Genomic DNA, 21,983 nt, shown 5'->3' on the forward strand with positions numbered 1-21,983 from the left:
GAAGGCGTCGGACCAGACCGCAACTCCCATCGGACCGGACCGCCCCCCCGGTGAGTATAATCTAACAGGTTTTTCTTTCAGGTTACATCAGGGGCTTATGTACAGCATTGCAGAATGCTGTAGATAAGCCCCTGATGTCAATACCAGCAGCTCATAGTCCAAAAAAAGGGTGACAGATTCCCTTTAATACACATTCACCTTATCGTTAGTGCAATGTATTCAATATTAGTCACAGTAATGTTGTATCTAAATCCGGTGACCATTAGGGCTCCGATCAGCGGTGACCATTAGGGCTCCGATCAGCGGTGACCATTAGGGCTCCGATCAGCGGTGACCATTAGGGCTCCGATCAGCGGTGACCATTAGGGCTCCGATCAGCGGTGACCATTAGGGCTCCGATCAGCGGTGACCATTAGGGCTCCGATCAGCGGTGACCATTAGGGCTCCGATCAGCGGTGACCATTAGGGCTCCGATCAGCGGTGACCATTAGGGCTCCGATCAGCGGTGACCATTAGGGCTCCGATCAGCGGTGACCATTAGGGCTCCGATCAGCGGTGACCATTAGGGCTCCGATCAGCGGTGACCATTAGGGCTCCGATCAGCGGTGACCATTAGGGCTCCGATCAGCGGTGACCATTAGGGCTCCGATCAGCGGTGACCATTAGGGCTCCGATCAGCGGTGACCATTAGGGCTCCGATCAGCGGTGACCATTAGGGCTCCGATCAGCGGTGACCATTAGGGCTCCGATCAGCGGTGACCATTAGGGCTCCGATCAGCGGTGACCATTAGGGCTCCGATCAGCGGTGACCATTAGGGCTCCGATCAGCGGTGACCATTAGGGCTCCGATCAGCGGTGACCATTAGGGCTCCGATCAGCGGTGACCATTAGGGCTCCGATCAGCGGTGACCATTAGGGCTCCGATCAGCGGTGACCATTAGGGCTCCGATCAGCGGTGACCATTAGGGCTCCGATCAGCGGTGACCATTAGGGCTCCGATCAGCGGTGACCATTAGGGCTCCGATCAGCGGTGACCATTAGGGCTCCGATCAGCGGTGACCATTAGGGCTCCGATCAGCGGTGACCATTAGGGCTCCGATCAGCGGTGACCATTAGGGCTCCGATCAGCGGTGACCATTAGGGCTCCGATCAGCGGTGACCATTAGGGCTCCGATCAGCGGTGACCATTAGGGCTCCGATCAGCGGTGACCATTAGGGCTCCGATCAGCGGTGACCATTAGGGCTCCGATCAGCGGTGACCATTAGGGCTCCGATCAGCGGTGACCATTAGGGCTCCGATCAGCGGTGACCATTAGGGCTCCGATCAGCGGTGACCATTAGGGCTCCGATCAGCGGTGACCATTAGGGCTCCGATCAGCGGTGACCATTAGGGCTCCGATCAGCGGTGACCATTAGGGCTCCGATCAGCGGTGACCATTAGGGCTCCGATCTTGGCTCAGCGGTGACCATTAGGGCTCTGATCAGCGGTGACTATTAGGGCTCCGATCAGCGGTGACTATTAGGGCTCCGATCAGCGGTGACTATTAGGGCTCCGATCAGCGGTGACTATTAGGGCTCCGATCAGCGGTGACTATTAGGGCTCCGATCAGCGGTGACCATTAGGGCTCCGATCAGCGGTGACCATTAGGGCTCCGATCAGCGGTGACCATTAGGGCTCAGATCAGCGGTGACCATTAGGGCTCCGATCAGCGGTGACTATTAGGGCTCCGATCAGCGGTGACTATTAGGGCTCCGATCAGCGGTGACTATTAGGGCTCCGATCAGCGGTGACCATTAGGGCTCCGATCAGCGGTGACTATTAGGTCTCAGATCTTGGCTCAGCGGTGACTTTTAGATCTCAGATCAGCGGTGACTATTTTCCTCAGATTTTGGATCAGTGGTGACTATTAGGGCTCAGATCAGCGGTGACTATTAGGGCTCAGATCAACGGTGACTATTTTCCTCAGATTTTGGATCAGTGGTGACTATTACTCTCAGATTCTTGGTCATACTAAGGTTGGAGTACTGATACATTATGCTGATCAGTGCTGGTTTTAAAGGTCCTTTTTCATACTCTATCGGGGGGGGGGGGGGGGGGTAAATGACATTAATCTAGTCAATCACTTAGTCCCCACTTGGTGTGCATATTGTCGACAGTTGACCCCCATATTTTCATCGGGAGAAGTCACATAAAAAATTAGATCAGTCGATGTGATTAAACAAATGAGCGTTTGACTGATGCCATGGTGAGAAGGGTCAATGATCGGGTATGAGCAGCCATTCGGACAATGAAAATTAAAAACGTGAAGTTTTCACTACTGTCTGTAAAGGGAAAAGGAGAATTGAGCATGTTCCATTTTATAATACCAGATCTTTTACTCCTGCAGGAAATAAGCCCCTTACAGAGGGGTCTCACAGCAGTTTATTTCCCTGTCCCCATTAAAACATGCATAAACCCTCAGCTAAGACAACATAGGTAAACCTAGCACTGCAAATCGTTAATTGATCCTGTGAAATTGGTAAATGGTTCCATCACCGAAACAGAGCAATACTCAATCAATAATCACTCACCTGTATGTCCCTTAAAAGTAGTAATGAGGCTACAATTGTCTTGTTCAAGTTTTAGAATAGTGACCTGCCCTGAATGGTCACCGACAAACACATGCCTCGTCTCCACGTCAAATCTGTTACATCACAGTCAAGGATCAGAGACGCCGAGAAAATGTTCTTAAAGATAATCTTTAAAAGAGAACTAGCAGGTGTAAAATAAAACTGTACACAGTGCACATAAACAATGTAGAAAAATAGTGTTTGGGCACGTAGCCCAAAGATTATTCGCTTTTGTGGCCCTTCAAGAACAAACTCCTGTATTGAGTCATCAGGGAACATTGCACTGATTGTTTGTGTGTGGATATTGATGTAGATAGTATAATAATGAGACAGACCAAATCACTAAAGTCTATCGTAGACATTATACAGCCGTGTCAGCCCAGCCGAACGAGGCTTAGGCCAATTGTATGTCCGACATGCATCTTGGCTGTCTTTCCCATTTAAAAAACTTAGGAAGCTTCTAAACTATAAGCAAAAAATGAGCTTTGAGAAAGGGGAAAAAAAAAAAAAGAAAACTATTTTGGAGCGCATGCATGTAAGGGGGAACTCCCACCGAGCTCTGAACCTGCAGCTCCACAAGCAAGTATTGCAGAAAAGGCAGGAAAACAGTCTGCTAGGACAAGAATCTCTCCAAGTACCCAAAACCACATCTACAAAATTTCCCATACAGAAAGGTAAACATTCCCTTTAAGCATTCTATTTCTTTATACCTCCCTAGACTTTATTGTGTAACAGAAAGATGAAATGAAGCCAGTGAAGCCATCTTATTTACAGAGCACTGAATAGTTAATGACGCATTGTTCATCATCTTGGCAGAGCACAAGACTCTGCTCAATTATAGCCTCTGTAATTGGAGTCACTGAGCTGTAGGCAAAAGGAAGTGGTTCCCGTGGTAAGCAGGTAACTTGTGCCGCCACAGCAGCTGCTCAGAATACAGCAGGTGAAATAAGTATTGAACATGTCAACAATATTCTAAGTAAATATATTTCTAAAGACGCTATTGACATGAAATTCTCACCAGATGTCGGTAACAACCCATTCAGTCCATACAGGCAAAGAAATCAAACCATAGAGGCCGATAAATTAAATTATGTGTAATAATGAGAAATGACACAGGGAAAACGCATGAAGAAAGAGGCGCCAAAAGTCACAGCAAATTATGATACCAGCTGAAATCTATCAGTAATTAGAAAGCAATCCTGCCAGTGCCAAATAATTTCAGCTGGTTCAACTGATGGCTTATAAAAAGGTCTCATTACCAAGGTGCCACAGAAGAAACATCTCATGATGGGTAAAAATCAATGAGCAGTGTCAAGACTTTTGAAACCTTATTGTTGCAAAACATACTGCTGGCATTGGTTAAATATTAAATAAATTTCAGTTAACCAAGTTCAGTACTTATTTCCTTTGCCATTTCTTTATACACAATTTAATTTATGGACATCTATGGTGTACTTCTTTTGCATGGATTGCATGTGTTGCTACCGACATGGGGTGAGCGTTTCACATGAATAGCACCTTTAGAAATATATTTACTTAGAAAATAAGTAACCCTTATAGATTGTGAGCCCTCAAGGGCAGGGTCCCCTCTCCTCCTGTACCAGTTGATGACTCGTTTTGCCCAAGATTATTGTACTTGTTTTTTGTTATGTATACCCCTCCTCACATGTAAAGCGCCATGGAATAAATGGCGCTATAATAATTGACTTGCTATACCTGTTGATCGGTGCTTATTCCGGCAGTTGTAAATCCCCTCATATCATCCCACTGGTGTACTAAACTCCAACTCCTTGTTTTTTCCTCTGCTCTGATTTGCTTTGCCTTTTTTTACTCTACGGTTTACTTTTCCTGTTGTTGATTAGTTACAGCTATAAAGGCAAGTTGGTCAATTTCAGGAACAATTCTCCATGCCAACCAAGATGGTGTATAGCCCTTGCCTCCTACAACATGCTTATTCCTGGATCTAATATGTATAGTGGAGCATAGTTCTGTAGGAACACAGTTTCGATTTTGTTTGTTTGTTTGATTTTTGACACATGTGGTCGGTCCACTTGACCTAAATCCACGGTGACAGGCAGGAAACATGAAACTTTGTGATGCAGTTGGAATGTAAGAAGGAATTAAGAAAGATAGGAGGTTGTGCACTTACCGTAAGGAAGTCACAATTTTATGTACTTGGACTCTGAAAGGATACTGAAGGCACGAAGCACAGGCTGCCGTGCGGTAATTTCCCAGGCGTTCCCCGGTCTCTGAGCAGTGCCAGGTAAAGAGCTTGTCCTGACCGGTGCTCAGCATCCACTCCATCTCCAGAATGAAGAGGACCATGGTTACTCTGCTCTGGTGGGCTGGGTGGCAATAATACGACTAGTCACAGTCAGTACTGTACAGCGCTCCACATACACAGTCACAATCATAATAAAATCAGTAGATCAGTAATGCTAGACAAGTAGTATCAAATTTGAGGGAAAAAGGCAGCGAGGACCTTTTGTATGTGAAGAATGACAATTTCATGCTTTCTCTGGAGAGGTGGGATTTACGGAAACTTCAATGTGAGCTCAAACCAAATTTGTGAGACTGTCTCAGCCTTTTTTCAGTACCAGAATCTAATCTGAATGATAATCATATTGGTAGTTTTGCTTTGTAGAAAGCTCAGATATTTTGTGTGCCTTTATTATACAAACCCTTAAAGGTTTCTCTACACCAACCAACCAGGGGCTCTAAACTATTGCCGATCAGGCGGCTCTTAATGATGCGCACAGAATGAGCTTTAGCCGAGCGCACATAGGCTGGCATTCACACCAGCGCGAACCCTGTTTACACAGGACAGTGTGCTGCCGAGAGCGATGAGCTTTTCTGAAGGTCATTCTAATAAAATGACTAATTATGCCATTATTTTAGAAAAACTATTGAAGGGTAACTGCCCTCAGAATGATAAGGATACACTCACACAAGACTTTTCCACTGCACAAAAATCCACAGTGGCAAAAGCCACACTAAATGACATTTTTGCTACAGATTTTACTGAGTTTTCACAATCTTTGCAGCAGGGTGTAAAATCTTTCGGGAACCAAAAAAATAAGTCCAAGAAGAATTGACAGACTGTACGTTTCAGCTCTACAGCGCCTCTGAATTTACGGCTACGTGTGGAAGAGACTTTGTAAAGTTTTCCACTGCAAATAAGAGCCATGGAAACATGTCCGATTTGTGCTGCAGAAAATGCACCACAACATAATGATTAAAAAAGTGAGACTAAATGTGTTTCTTATTTGTGGAGGTCTCACTGACAATATTGTACCAATAAGGAAAATTGGTCCTAGAACCATTTCTATAAAAAACATTGGGTACTGCAATGAGTTTTGGCGGCTATTATATTGACGCTCTCTTACCCGAGTACGTTCTGGTGGAGTTCATTTTGTTGTAATCTTCAGCTAAAATAAATTCCTGAATAAAGGTAAGAAATAATTTACATAAATCTACATGGAAAACACAACTTTGTACAGAGTTACGTTTCAAATTCACTGCAGCAGTTGTTTTCACCACTTAGACGGTGATCCCCCTTCTGTACTATGGGTTATAATTGATTACAGAGGCAGAAGAAAATCTGAAGTCATGATGCTCATATGAACCAGGCATTAAAAGGAATACAGTAAGAAATATTTTTGTACATATTGATTTCTACCAGTGACTGTCTTTCCGCTTCTTCTAACATTATCTCTTCTTTCTAAAGCAGAATCTTTCCAAAACTGAACTTCTTGCGTTTCCGCCCTCTACTGGATATAGCCATTACCATGGATTATTCTACCTCAACTCCCAAGGTAAGGTTATATTTGACTCAGATCCTTCTCAAAACATCCCTAAAATCAAACCTTTCCTTACCTTTGACTGCGCAAATAAATGCTAAGCGTCTCTTATTTTATGCTCATCTGGACTACTGCAACTCTATACTAATCAGTCTTCCTCATACTAAACCCTATCTTGAACGTAGGAGACAGGGTCTTATTTCTGTTCAGCCATTAATTGCATGCAGAATGGAAAGGTGGTAACTGAGCGCTGGCCACACACTAGCTGTCTGCGCCACCATTATCACAATCACTGACACTGTAAGCCTTGATTAGGCTACTTTCACACATCCGGTGTTTTGTGTCCGGCGCCGTGCGGTGAAAAGCCGTACTGTCGGATCCGGGCTGCAGCGCTGACACCGGATTTATAGTTGTGGCCAAAAGTATTGACACCCCTGCAATTCTGTCAGATAATACTCAGTTTCTTCCTGAAAATGATTGCAAACACAAATTCTTTGGTATTATTATCTTCATTTAATTTGTCTTAAATGAAAAAACACAAAAGAGAATGAAGCAATGAAGCAAAAAATTGATCATTTCACACAAAACACCAAAAATGGGTCAGACAAAAGTATTGGCACCCTCAGCCTAATATTTGGTTGCACAACCTTTAGCCAAAATAACTGCGACCAACTGCTTCCGGTAACCATCAATGAGTTTCTTACAATGCTCTGCTGGAATTTTAGACCATTCTTCTTTGGCAAACTGCTCCAGGTCCCTGATATTTGAAGGGTGCCTTCTCCAAACTGCCATTTTTAGATCTCTCCACAGGTGTTCTATGGGATTCAGGTCTGGACTCATTGCTGGCCACCTTAGAAGTCTCCAGTGCTTTCTCTCAAACCATTTTCTAGTGCTTTTTAAAGTGTGTTTTGGGTCATTGTCCTGCTGGAAGACCCATGACCTCTGAGGGAGACCCAGCTTTCTCACACTGGGCCCTACATTATCATGCAGAAATTTGTTGGTAGTCTTCAGACTTCATAATGCCATGCACACGGTCAAGCAGTCCAGTGCCAGAGGCAACAAAGCAACCTCAAAACATCAGGGAATCTCCGCCATGTTTGACTGTAGGGACCGTGTTCTTTTCTTTGAATGCCTCTTTTTTTCTCCTGTAAACTCTATGTTGATGCCTTTGCCCAAAAAGCTCTACTTTTGTCTCATCTGACCAGAGAACATTCTTCCAAAACGTTTTAGGCTTTTTCAGGTAAGTTTTGGCAAACTCCAGCCTGGCTTTTTTATGTCTCGGGGTAAGAAGTGAGGTCTTCCTGGGTCTCCTACCATACAGTCCCTTTTCATTCAGACGCCGACGGATAGTACAGGTTGACACTGTTGTACCCTCGGACTGCAGGGCAGCTTGAACTAGTTTGGATGTTAGTCGAGGTTCTTTATCCAACATCCGCACAATCTTGCGTTGAAATCTCTTGTCAATTTTTTTTTTCCGTCCACATCTAGGGAGTTTGGCCACAGTGCCATGGGCTTTAAACTTCTTGATGACACTGCGCACGGTAAACTGTTATGAATGAGTCACCGGAGGAGGAAAAAACAAAAATGCCAGCTAAGTCAAGAAAACCAGAGAGGTTGGTAGCTAACGGATTGCAGACCCCTGATCCTATTCACACAACTAACAGTAGCCGTGGAGTGTTCCTACGGTGATCCTAGACACCTCGTCACAGCCGGAGAACTAAATAAGCCTAAAGAAAGAAAGGGGACATCTAAACTGCCCCAGAGCAGACCCCAAAGCGATAGACAGCCCCCAACATGTATTGTCGGTGAAAACAGATGAAAACACAGACAGAAAGACAGGCAGAGCAAACGATGGGGCCCAACTAACTAGATAGGAAAGGACAGAAAAGATGCTAGCTGCAATCCGCAAAAATCCTACCAAAAATGTCCCAACACGTCTGATAAGAAAAACGGCCCTGAAGTCACTAGACTTCAAAATCCCTATATCAGCACTCCGATATATTCTGAAGACAGAGCAAAAGAGATTTAACCAATCAGGGACAAAATGGAAATTCAGCAAAGCCCCAGCCGGGGCTAGCTGAACACAAATCTCAGCAAATCAGACAAAATCTCATGGAACAATAACAGAGCAAAACTTAGCTTTCAGAAGACAGGAACTGAACTGGGGGCAGCCTTATATCCACTCAGATTCCGGATGTCCAATCGCAATCCACCTGTTCAGATGACAGGTTTCTCCCATCCAAATCAATTTCACCACCTCCTTTCACCAGCAGAGGGAGTTCATCGGACATCAAAGGTGAACGAGAAAATAAGCTCAACAGTAGACACAGGAACATTCTGGTCTTTGGAGATGGACTTGTAGCCTTGAGATTGCTCATGCTTCCTCACAATTTGGTTTCTCAAGTCCTCAGACAGTTCTTTGGTCTTCTTTCTTTTCTCCATGCTCAATGTGGTACACACAAGGACACAGGACAGAGGTTGCGTCAACTTTAATCCATGTCAACTGGCTGCAAGTGTGATTTAGTTATTGCCAACACCTGTTAGGTGCCACAGGTAAGTTACAGGTGCTGTTAATTACACAAATTAGAGAAGCATCACATGATTTTTCGAACAGTGCCAATACTTTTGTCCACCCTCTTTTTTATGTTTGGTGTGGAATTATATCCAATTTGGCTTTAGGACAATTCTTTGTGTTTTTTCATTTAAGACAAATTAAAAGATAATACCAAAGAATTTGTGTTTGCAATCATTTTCAGGAAGAAACTGAGTATTATCTGACAGAATTGCAGGGGTGTCAATACTTTTGGCCACAACTGTACATGCGTCGCCTGATACGGCTTTGGCCGGATTTAAAGAAGCCAGCCGTAGAAAGGTATGCTGAACCGGGGGACGAGAGAGAGAATATTTTGCATTCGCCGAGCACTTGTGGGGTTAAAAATCACAGTGTCTGGGCATGCGCTCTTTAAAAAGCCGTTGCAGCGCTGCAAGAAAACGTATCAGGGAACGTTTTTTGCAGACGCCGGACGGCGCATGTTTGCCGTATCCGGCAAAAACCGGAGGAGCTGCATGGCCATCCGGCACGATGCGCCGATCATTACATGCTATGTGAAAAAAAAAAAACGGATCCATTTCCGGATCCGGTTTTTACAATTTTCTCCGCATCGTGCCGTATTACAAAAGACGGATGTGTGAAAGTAGCCTTATTCACCACGTTCTTTATAGCTGCCACCTACAGATTGTCAATTGCACGGCAGAATACACCAGGTACTGGTTGTTTTGTTTTTGTTTGTTTTTTTAGGTTTCATTTCTTCCAGCAAAATCATCCCCAATCTATAACCGTTTAGAAGACATAAGGTTTGTTCACATAGGACTGTATAACAAAACACCCCTGTATATATTACAGTAAATTGATTAGGCATGTTTATTTAGGAGGCCGATTTCGCTGGAAATCCGCAGCAATCTCACAATGAAGACTAGAGCGCTTTGTTTTTTTCCAACTACGATGAAAATGTTCCATCTCATTAAAGGGAGTGTCAGCAGGTTTTTGCTACCCCCATCCAAGAGCAGCATGATGTAAGGGCAGAGACCTAGATTCCAATGATGTGTTGTTTACTGGGCTGCTTTTGTTTCAGTAAAATCAGAGTTTTATCAGCAGGTGATTATCACAAGAAGATTAGGCGTCTTGTACCTCCTGGTCCAACTTGACACTCACCACTAATTAGCAGCTGTAAAAAAATAAATAAAAAATATGAACACTGCCAATCAGCGGTGTGTGCGGGATTACACAGGGATCAGCATTCAGAGCTTCGAAAAGTGATTCTAATCAATACTGCTGCACCCAGTAAACCAAGTGATACTTTGCACAAATCTGGTTTCTGCACCCACCTACGTCATGCTCCTACTGCTGATTCCCTTAAAGGCAGTGTCTCTTCAGGACCCTCTCTGAACCAGAGCAGAGATCCCCCAAGTAAGAACTGCTCTCATGAGGACGAGCCTAGAGTTACAGGATGAGTCTTATTTGCTGCTAAAGATGGAGATGTAGGGGTAGAGACATCGTCCAGCTAATAGCCGATCTCAGGCCCCTGGAGATCAGTTGACTACCAATTCAGGTTCTATTGTAAAGAGTCTATCCTCATATAAACCCCTTCAATCATAGTCTATGACCGACTTGATTATATGCTACAGAGTATTACAGTTAAAGGGCGCCTCTTGGGTGCTCGGTGCACCCTGGGTGTGACCAAGTAATTCACTACGCCTTCACACCTCTCTCCGTCCTCACAGGGCTCCAGTAAGGCCAGGTGTGTCAATGAAAGAAGAGCAAGGAGGAGACAGATAGGAAACAAGTAGGTGGTAAGGAAGGTGCACCGAATGGCTTGGCCAAGGGGGCACTTGGTGCCTGTGTTTGGTTTGATCAGTTATTTACAGCGGACTGACTCCAATTAATATTTAATGTCTTGAGTACACGGATGACCTTCACATGGGGAGCAAGCTGAGGAACACTTGTTTCTAGTGCATAGAAAGTGATGTAATGATCTACTGTACCTGCCTATAGCGGTCGATGTACGTTGTACAAGAATGTGCCCCTTCTGTTCTTGGTTTATGTTGTGAAATATGTTAAACTTGATTTACACAATGGATAACAGCACGTCTGACATATCTACAATTAGAATGGCTGCCATTACAAGAGCGGACAATCCTGAAAAAGCTCCAAGTTCTCTGCCACTGCCCCCCCCCTAAAAAAAATGACCATATGCTTCCTAAATAATGTTACAGTGATAGATCTGTATGAGGGATGTCCCCTTATCTACAGTACACAAAATCATGTAAGGGAGGCGAAATCTTGTAAAAGAATAAATGTTGACTGTCCCTTTAATTATCCATACCCTTCTCCATTGGAAAACTGCTCATGTCAAGAATACAAGTCCGAGTGGGAACAAATGCAGCATTGTGGAGATGAACTCTGCGGTGCAAGGGCCTCGAGTTACACTGTGTAATGAGATCGTTGTTTCTAGGTCAAGTGGAAGCCGACACATCGCAGTGAAATGTAACAGAGGAGACTTTGCCCTTTATGTAACAGTAAACTGTCACTGAACAAATGTGGCCAATAATATGGCGCTGGATCCCCCGCATTTCTAAGATAAAGACTGATCAGCCTTAAAAAGCGACTGTCCACCTTTTGCGGGTAATTTTTTCTTAGTTAAAGGGAACCTGCCAGCAGGATTTTGCCAAGTAAACTACAGACAGTGACGGGTCGGCGCAGTTATGTTGATTAAAATGATACTTGGGGTGAAGAAATCAGTCTTGTGGTTCTTCTGTAATCTGGTTTCTTCTGCAATCCATGTTAGAAGTTTGCAGTTACTGTTAGGCCTGTTTCACACTTCCGTTTTTGTGTCCGCCAAACGGATCCGTTTCCGTTTTTTTGACGGAAACTGATGCAAACGGATCCGTTTTTAAAAAAACGGATCCGTTTTTTTTGACGGATCCGCGGTAACCACTAATGGAAGTCTATGGGACAAAAAAAACGGATCCTGCAAAAAAATGGCGGATCCGTTTTTTTACGGAAACCAACGGATTTTGACGGATTTGAAAAAACGGAAGTGTGAAACAGGCCTTATGCCCGTTGTCCAGGTCAGGACTGTAGGCAGAGTCTAATCTTCCTCCTGTAAGCCAGAGAAACCAAGGAAAGACCAGCCCACAGGCCACCCCGAAGCACAAACAGTCTGTCTCTGTGATGAGGAACATGTCTGTGCTTCGGGGCATCCTGAGGGCAGGTCTTTCTTTGGTTTCTCTGGCTTAGAGCAGGAAGATGAGACTCTGCCTACAGTCCTGCCCTGACAACAGGCATATCATTAACTGCAAACTTCTATCACTGATTACACAAGAACCACAAGAAGGATTTCGTCACCCCAGGTGTCATTTTAATCAAAATAACGGCGTCAACCTGACAATGCCTGTAGTTTACTTAGCAAATAATTGGGTTTCATGACTAATTTGGCACAGCTTGTTTTCAATAGCCTTTGTGTTGCACCATTCGTCGCTGACTGCAGTATGAGTAAACTGAGAATCTGTTGGCGAGCTCAGCCTGTAAAAAACAGACATGGCACATAAAGCATCACAGAAGATTTAATTTGTGGAGGTTCACGTGTTTAGGTCCCTGCTGATCACTAAAAGACAGTGTTAGAAGCGTTCACCTGAGCATTGCTCCTTACGGAAGCTGAAAACAAACAATACAAAATCTAGGATTGAGTCTTCATTCTCAGAGATTAACTATATGCGAATGCCCCCTCCTTTTAGTGATTGGCGAGTTGTGTCACACCTGGACTGATGTAGAAAAGAGAAAAGAATAGCACACACCAACATAACTAGTGTAATGGGGTATACCATATACTGAATGCTGCCAATAAAGAGATTAATGACAACCCCAAAAAGTACATGGTGTTATGGACTGAGTAGAGACCATTTGTCAAATAAATATATGCAAGGGGGAGGAAGAAAGAAAAACTTCCTAACAACAAAACAGGTCAATAAATAAAATTGGGGCGCCCCCTGACGAAGGTTCCCGAAACGCGCGTCGGGGCGGGTACCTGGTCCTTTACTTGCCGCTCTGCACGGACACTTTACCTGGTAATATAGGACAGATATATTTTTTGTGTCATGACTCTATGTAATCCATTTTAATGGCATTATGGCCATATTCGGTGGGATTCCCACGCTATTATTGTATGTCACGACTCTGGGTTATATATCATGATGGTATTACCGCTACACTGAGTGGGCTATGTTCCCACTTTATATTCTGTGTGGTTGATATAACATTTGTGTGATTTTTTTCTTTTTGTCCTTTCCATTTGGGTTATATTTGATCGACATGTTAGGACTTTTGGTATCTTTTTTCATGACAAGTCACCAACTTATACAAATTTTTAATGGTATTGTTCCTTGCCCTGTATCCTAAATAAAGCAATTTTATTTATTGACCTGTTTTGTTGTTAGGAAGTTGTTCTTTCTTCCTCCCCCTTGCTGATGTAGAAAAGGCAGTTACACTAAACGTCAGGGCCACCCATTGACTTTAAAGGTCCTGGCGGTCCTACTCTTCAGTGATGTTCTAAACACTCACTGCAAAGGACCGTGGCTACACAAGGTCTGTGCTTCCACAACTACACAGATCAGCTGTCAGACAGCTGGATACCCCATAGAGAAGGCAGAGGTGGTTTATTATTGTCTTTGTCTTCACACCATCACTGTATACACAGCGCTAAAGAAACATTATCTGCAGTAATAGGAAGCACTGACAGTGCCTCCTCCTCCATACTCAGTGATCACTGTGATATAGGGAGGGAGCAGGAGCTGCTGGGTATAATATCAGCCACAGTTACAAGGGAAATAAGATGAAAATAAAAAAAATATAATAAATGAAAAATTCAGACAGGTATCTATGGCACTGCATGAGGAGATCAGTGCCATACACTGTGTATCATAGTTAGGGGCTCTGTTGCAGTTCTTCTTCTGTTGCAGTGTCTACACACTCCTCAGCCCCCCACCTGCCTAGGATGTTTTAACATCTTTTGACTAATAAAATTTGGACTTTATTCCGGTGAGTGCTACTTTTTTTCTTTATTTGGATCATCCATTTGGCTTTGATGTGCACCTGAAGGAAAAAAGGTTTTATGCCTGCGGTATTCCTGCTTCACAGACAGCCTTGGCTGTTTGGTACTTTTGGTGGTGCTCGGCATTTTTTTCTATTTTGTGTCTACACGAGCGTATAAAAAAAATAAATAAAAATTTGGTCCGAACTTCATCCATAAAAGTGGAACAATTCTTTTATCACTTGTCATCCATGAGCAATCTGTTGTTTTTTTTATGATCTTGATAACCGCAGAATTAAAAAAAAAAAAAAAAAAAAAAAAAAAAATGGGGCAAGTGGTTTATTCCGAGCTCCAACCATAGAACATGAACAGTGGTTACATAAGACAGCTGGCACCAACAGTGTATGGGGTGAGCCCTTCCTCTGCTCCAAACAGTTAGTGCACACATTCGCTATACATGTACGACAGAAGTTGTTAAGGGGTTAAAATATTATTCCTGGCATTAAGGAATTTTGATTAAGGCTTAGATTTTTAGTCCACTTTGCCTTGGAGATGCAAAAGGGCTTACTGTCTTCCAGGTCACAATGAAGGGGTGAAGCCCCGCTAACATTGCAGCGTGTGGCTATCGGAATACCGCGCACAAGTAGAACGTGTGGACGATAGGGTCAGCGTACGCTGACAACACTGCCTGTATCTTTACATGAGGCATGAAGACACAATACACGGTAGATACATTAGGTGGCCTAATACAAAAGCACTGGGCCTGCAGCCTTTTGTGTCCACTAATAGGACCATTGGGTGCTGGAAGGGGTGACCGAGCCCTACGAGTCACAGTATCTCGTTTGTTACAATTGAACCTATTCACAGAATACAATCTACTCAAAAAAAAAAAAAAAGCGTATCGAGTCCTTGAAACAGTTCAGGCCAACAATGTGGCCCGTATAGGAAAAAAAAAATAATCCTATGCACCCCCTAGTCTGCAAAACTCTATAATACAAATACTCAAAAATAATTACAGTAAATTGAGCAGATACCAGAGGTAAATGGGCTTTCCTAGTAATATGTAATCACTATACAGAAAAGCGATATACAACTCTCTATCTAGTTCTCATTCTTTCAATGGCTTCTAAGATATCTGCTTGTTGTCAGTGGATGGAAAATAAACTGAATTTGTTACCAGGATTTTGCCATCTAAGCTGAGAGCAATAAAACGTAGCGACAGACCCCGATTCCGGTCATGTGCCACTTACTGAGCTGCTTGCTGTAGTTTTGATACAATCACTGTTTTAATCAGCAGGAGACCACTAGAGGACTAGATGTCTTGTGCCATACAGTCCTGCATATTCATGAGCTCTGTATAACCTCGCCCACACCACTGATTGGCAGCTTACATGCAATTCCCCCCCCCCACAGGACTGAAGATGAACTCCCTAATGAGTGATTTGCAAGTTTCATAACGCTGGAAAAAAATGTATAAAGTTTAGTTACTCTCTAATCACTGTGAATACAGGCGAGAGCCACTGCGACTGATGAAGGTCCCGCATCTTGACCACCCTCCCCCAATACACATGCCCCGGTGTAAGCAGCGTATCAGTGCAGGCTTCCAGCTTGTTGAAGGAAATGGGAGCCTTTCACTTACATCAAAAAGAGAACTTGGGAATAATTAGGACACATTTAAATAAGCTGAAAACAATTATAACAAAGACTTGGATTATATAAAACAAATCCTTTAAACCAAGACTGTACTTTATATGGAGGGGGCATATTACAGCATACTTACTGAGATTGTGCCATTGTCTAGCCCAACAGACAGCCTCCGGGTTTCCGGGTTAAAAGACATGCAGGAACACGGAGCTGTAAGATATGGACACGTACTGGGGTTAGCAACAATCCCATACCGGGAGCCAGAATCTAAACATTTAGAGGTCATCCATCACCAAAACATACAGATCTGTCTCCCTTACTGTAGAAGGCGATCCATTTAATCCATGAGCAGGCGAGCCCTCCACAGCGGGAGTCAAGACCACCTTCTATGTGTAACGTTCATGGAGGGCTCCCGATTTCCCCACTGTATTTTGGGGATGGGTACAGAGGCTCCCAGACAGGATTCCGGATTAGCGAGTTGAACTATAAGGCCGGGATCACACTACTGTGTGTAATGCAAGAATCTCACGTGAGTCTCTCGCATCAACACCCGGCGGCACTCAGGACCGGAGCAGCGGCTACAGGTATTTCTTTGCCGGGTGTTGATGCGAGACACATCACACACGGTAGTGTGATCCCGGCCTTAAACAAAATATCTGTATATTTCTCGACAAAGGCTGGGTATGTTCTAAACATTGGAGGTCTTAAATTATCTGTTTCCATGTGGATGGACTGAATAAAGATCATTCCTTTATAGTGCATGCCGAGTCCCAAAGACCAAGTCTTAGGCTGGAGTCACACTTAACGTGTAAAAATATGGACCATATTGTACGGTCGTAATTCGCAGAAAATTTCCCTGAACAGTGATCCGTATGTCATCCGTTGTCAAGGTGTGGCCGCATATTTTGTGCATGTAAGCATCAGTATGTAATCTGTATGCCGAGATGTTCTCGCAGGCATGCAAAATGGACAGATAATGGAGCCCAATGGCAGGTTAAAACCCAAACGAAAGGATATATATATCTGTCCCCTCCTGCTTTTTCCCCCTGCTCTACCTACTCAAGGTTGCCAGCTTTACTTTCTTTCTATGAGGTACCGCTGATCCCCTTCCCTGCTCCTAGTATGTTTACTTTTTATGCTTTCTGGGCAGATTGAGGAAAAAAAAACAAAGAAAAAAAAACAAAAACGATCCATTTAAAAATAGATTCTTTGAATTCTGTTTTACATCTGTTTTTAACAGATCCATTTTTTACTATTTTACCAGTCGTGTTTTTGAAGATCTCTAGTATTCTGGGCATGTGCATTGCTAAAAAAACCGAATCCATTAAGAAATGTATAACTAAACGATCCAGCGCTATCCATTTTTTAGTTGGACAAAATTTTGTGCAGGCTAAACTTTTTTGTAACAGGCATAGGTCCTATAGCTATAGGAGACAAATTTTTGGCGTCGTGACAATTGTAGGGCACCTACATACATCACTATATGACCTGCCGATCAGTCCCAAATTAATATCGGACAGAGCGTTAAGAATATGCTGCATATCCCATGTTGCCCCATCTATGAAAAGCTAAAAACCAAGGTAGGAAATATGGCATATCTCCCGCCTGGGACCTCCAGCAACAAAGTCATACTAAAAGTTGGGGATACCATAATTTTCTAAAGACAGTCAAATCCCATGAACAGTCCCCATATGAGCTCTCCAAGGGGAGGTGTGAGGGTGTAACCTTTAACTAATACAGTAAAGTGACAACCTGGAAACAGCGGGGGAATACCATATTTGCGGGATTCCCTAGCTGTTCTTCCTTGAAGCAAGCGAATTGAAAAAGAGAACACTTCTCAGGTAACACTTCCTGTTATACTCTTTCAGGAGGGAAGGGGGAAAAAAGAAGGAATTAGGAGCAAAGTTAAAAAACGGGCAGGAAGACACAGGTAAAGCGTTCTGACTGAGCTGTCTAACAAGTCTTTTAAGCTTACTCCTGAACTGAATTCACATCTACCCTGCTCAGTGATGCAGTATAGTTTCCTCCATGCTGCCGAGTTCTAATTAAAGAATGAAGAGCAGCAATCCTTCTCTGTATGTTGTGATGTGAACAGGACACATAGCAAGTAGTCACCAGTTCAAAGTCAGTTGCAAATCAAGAGAGAGAACTTGCATAGGGAAAAACTGGTTAAAAATGCAGGATACAAGTCATATATTGGCCAGAAATCTTATTTTTCCTCATGCACTCGCAAAGGAAAGTTTAGTCTCAAATGCTCTTTTAAAAACACAGTTAAACTATTTATAATACTGAAAGTTCTTAACCTCTGGAATTGTATTGCCCAATAAAGGAACCAAGTCACGAGACGAGTTGTAATTTGCTGAAAAAAAAAAAAAAAAAAAACACAGCTACAAAAGTGAGGAGACTATAAGGCAAGAAACTTTTTTTTTTTGCTTTCTTTAGTTACTCTGCTGACATTCTTCCTCGTGGTACTGGATCTGTTATTGTAACTATTATCTACTGAAACATTATTGAGTCTCAGAATCATTGAGTCTTTCTAGAAATACATAAATTCAGTTTGAACCATCTGATCCACGATACCCTAGGAATACGAATGGTCGAAAGAGAAATGTTATGAAACGGAAGAACTGGTAAGAAATAGAAACTTAGATTATATTTCGTAATTGAACTGTCAATGAACTTTAATGGGATATTCCTATATGGGATATTTATGGCATTTACTGCACATTAGTAAGCGGAAAGAGCTAGGCAGCGCCTAACGGCCCTGTGCTTAGAACACATGTAGGTCTGGGAGGCGAGACCGGCGTCCATCCTGTGGACATGATACAAGTATTACCATCTTAGACAATGACCCTTGTAGAGTATTGGTGACTTACCTGGCATAGAATGATATATGCTGGGCCAGAACTGACCGCTGTCCCGCTTCATCCACACACGGACGGTCCTAAAACAGTTGGGAATAAAAAGGTTTATAGCTATTTATTCCGCCAACAGAATTTCATAGGCAAATGCCTAACTAGATTCTCGATTGTGGGATAACGGCCATCACTCCCACTTCCTGCACACAGCTGCTCTACGTACAGACCTTGTCCGATTTGTGGGACCCTGGCAGACCCTACAGATACCAGGCTGGACTTTTACAGCGGAGTATATGGTTATTTAGTATATAAGTAAAAGCAATATGGCATATAAATAACATTTAAACACCATTTTTGATTTATAAAAAAATAATTAAAAAAAAAAAAAAGCCTAAAATCCATCCCACTAATGTCAAGGTGCACCCAAATTCGGGATGGTTCTAACCTCTAGAGTTAAAATTTCACAAACATTCGTCATACGGGTTCCTGTGTGAATAAGGGCTGAGCAGGCCTGGGTCCCAAACTTGGATACACAGCAAATGGTAAGCTACGTAAATGAACTGTCCAGCTCAAAGAAAGGGAGGCCGCACCCTTACCTGCACTAAATGCAGCATGGGAATAGGAGCACAGCCACTGTGAACATGCTAGTATTTCAAAAGCATTCCAACTTATACTCCCGTTCATTTTAAGTTTCTGCATTTAGTCTTCATGTTTAGGACCCGATCCTGCTCAGCCCTCGTTCACACAGAAATCACTAGAACACATAGTAAGGTTTTAAATACTAGAGGTTAGGACCATCCCGAATTTGTGTATACCATGATGCATTTTTTTTAATCAAAAACAATGTTTAATAAGTCCCCAATGTTATTTATATGCACCATTTCTTTTACTTACTTACAGTGCGATATACGGTTATTTTGTTTCTGTCTTATCCCATCTAAAATCTGAAAGTGGATGCGATCTGGAAAGAACAGTTTGGTCTGTGGCCAGCTGCCTTCCTTAAGGCTATAAAGAAACCGAGCCACCACTGCCGACATGGGTTGACCAACTACTTGCTTATGTCATGTAATAAATCTTTTTTTATAACTCTACATGGGGCGGTTCCCGTAATCCCTCTGAAACAATATGATTAAAATAGACAAATGGGTGTTCCCACTGAATAGGAAGATTGCAGAGACAAACCCCAATTAGTACAACCTATGTATCACCCATGAGGATTTGTAAGAAAAGGCCACAGAATTCTTATATTATCAGGACAGACATCGCAGGAGTGGCCACAGACTTTCTGTATACCATACTTTAGTTATTTCTAAAAAGAGAAAAAAAAAAAAAAAAAACACATCAAAAAAACAAAATGAGCATTACTAACCCTTCCTGGGTTCAGTGACAGCTCTCTACGGCTGCTCCAGTGTTTGGCTGCAGCAGTGATGACAGCGCTGCTGCTAATTAATGAGGTTAGCAGCTTGACATAAGCCGCTGAGTTCAGTGACTGGCTGCAGTGCTTTCCACGTGACATCACTGCTGCAGTCAAAAAAAAACTCTGAACGGAGCAGTGGCAGAGAAGAGATGCTGGACGCGGGGTAACTAATATTCAGTTTGGATGGCATAAAGTTTTTTGAAAGATCAACCCCTTTAAAGCACCACAACAACTCCAGAGCATTGGAGTGTTGCTCCTAATCTAAGTTCCTGTGGTCTCCTCCCCTGTTAGATCTCTAACCCTTACAAGTTTATTGAAATGAAAAGATTAGGAAATCCAATGAGAGACCATAGGAGACGTCTACTTACCAGGGAAGCTTCCTTGATTTATAATTTGGGCACACAGGTCCCATATGGCCTCAACATGTGCAGGGAAATTACGTTCCACTACTAACTTTTGACAGGACTTTTTTTTTTCTGCTTGTTTTAATCATTTCATGTTACTTCCAATTTTTTGTTGTTGTTTTTTATATATTTGTGTGTCTTTTCATGTCTGTCTCCATTGAAGTTGAGTTTGTGTTCTTGTTGTAATGATGAGTATGCACATGGTAGACATCCCGTGATCTTCATCTCCACCTGTATTTAATTAGATCCCGTGCTGGTTCAGTCTGAGCAGTTCTGACACAGGACGCCGGAGTGTGATTGAATCACGTTACTTTCTGCTTGATTGATGCGTGGACGGATTAACACTTTGGATATGCAGAGTTCTGAAATGGTCACCCACTTTCCGCAACACTTAACTATTCTACAATTGTAAAATAAAAGGGAAGGCACTGAAGGACAATGACCACTACATATCCAGGGAGACCCTCTGTCATGGTAGGTCTCACAGAAATAACTGAATTTATATTGCAGTTTAAATAAAACTAGAGAAAAACACATAAAAATGGGTCTATTCACTATTGAACTTTTTGGCCACCAAGGTAAATGCTATGTGATGGGTCACACTAAAACAACTCATCATAAGAACACCATCCCTACAGTGAAACATAGTGGTGGGAGCATCATTCTGGGGGATATTTTTTGACAGCAGGGACAGGGAAAGTGGTCCGAGTCGAGGGGAAGAATGATGGTGCGAAATACAGGGACACTCTTGAGCAAAATTGTTTGTCGGTGATTTGAGACTGGAACAGAGGTTCAGCTTCCAACAAGCCAACGATACAAAGTATACTGATAAAGCAACACTCCAGTGGATTAAGGGGAAAAATGTAAATGTTTTGTCATGGCCTAGTCAGAGCTCAGACCTTAATCCAATGGAGTATGTAACCAAAAAACAAAAAACCTACGGTCAAAAAAAAGTCGCACTTCCTATCATGCCAGAGATCCAAAAAAGAAAACAGAAGTCAAAAGCGAACAATTATATGTGGTAAAAAAAAAAAAAAAAAAAATTTAGACAAGTAATATGCATTAAAATGACTTGAATAGTCAGAGTGTCACATATCCAGGAGCACAAAAGGTCTATAGGCTACAAAGCATATGTACAAAGTATAGGGGACGAGAAGAAATGTGCAATAGTACAAAATAAAAAAAATGGAGCATAAGAACTGATATAGCAGAAGTACAAAAATAGTAAGGTGCTACAATCAAATGCTGACATAACATGGGGAAATATCCTAAATAAAGTGTTAGCCCTGTGGCCAAATAATCCAACAGTTCATTCTGTACAGTACAAATGTTAATAAGCCCCTAAGTTGGTGAGGATGGAATCCATCATATATTATCCAATTAGTCACTCAAGGTGCAAAGAGTACCATATGAGTGTGCACATAGACTAATAAAGGCAAAGTGCATTGTATTTACCTGGCAATGAGATGCGACAACCCCCGAAGAAGCTGACGTGAAACGCGCATTGGGGTTGCCACATATCTTCTGTTCCATGGTTGATTTTGTACTATTGGACATTTCTTCTTGTCCTCTATTCTTTGTTCATATGCTATGTAGCCTATAGACCATTTGTGTTCCTGACCATATGACACTTCTCATTTTAAAGCATATTACTTGTCTAAAGA

The 21,983-nt window shown here is 42.7% G+C and overlaps 1 protein-coding gene across 1 annotated transcript in view; it reads right to left on the minus strand.

Annotated features, from left to right (window-relative positions):
* The window catches only part of WDFY2 (WD repeat and FYVE domain containing 2), a 66,594-nt gene that overhangs the window by 28,363 nt on the left and 16,248 nt on the right, over positions 1 to 21,983 (minus strand). The window contains exons 2-6 of the mRNA XM_073583313.1: positions 18,517 to 18,584; positions 15,777 to 15,850; positions 5,997 to 6,051; positions 4,805 to 4,955; positions 2,572 to 2,684 (exon numbers count right to left, since the gene is read on the minus strand). Coding sequence (XP_073439414.1) covers positions 2,572 to 2,684; positions 4,805 to 4,955; positions 5,997 to 6,051; positions 15,777 to 15,850; positions 18,517 to 18,584 — 461 coding nt within the window. The remainder of the gene's footprint in view (positions 1 to 2,571; positions 2,685 to 4,804; positions 4,956 to 5,996; positions 6,052 to 15,776; positions 15,851 to 18,516; positions 18,585 to 21,983) is intronic.

Source organism: Dendrobates tinctorius, unplaced genomic scaffold, assembly GCF_039654945.1.
Source record: "Dendrobates tinctorius isolate UK_male_01 unplaced genomic scaffold, ASM3965494v1 ptg000075l, whole genome shotgun sequence".
Lineage (NCBI taxonomy): Eukaryota > Metazoa > Chordata > Amphibia > Anura > Dendrobatidae > Dendrobates > Dendrobates tinctorius.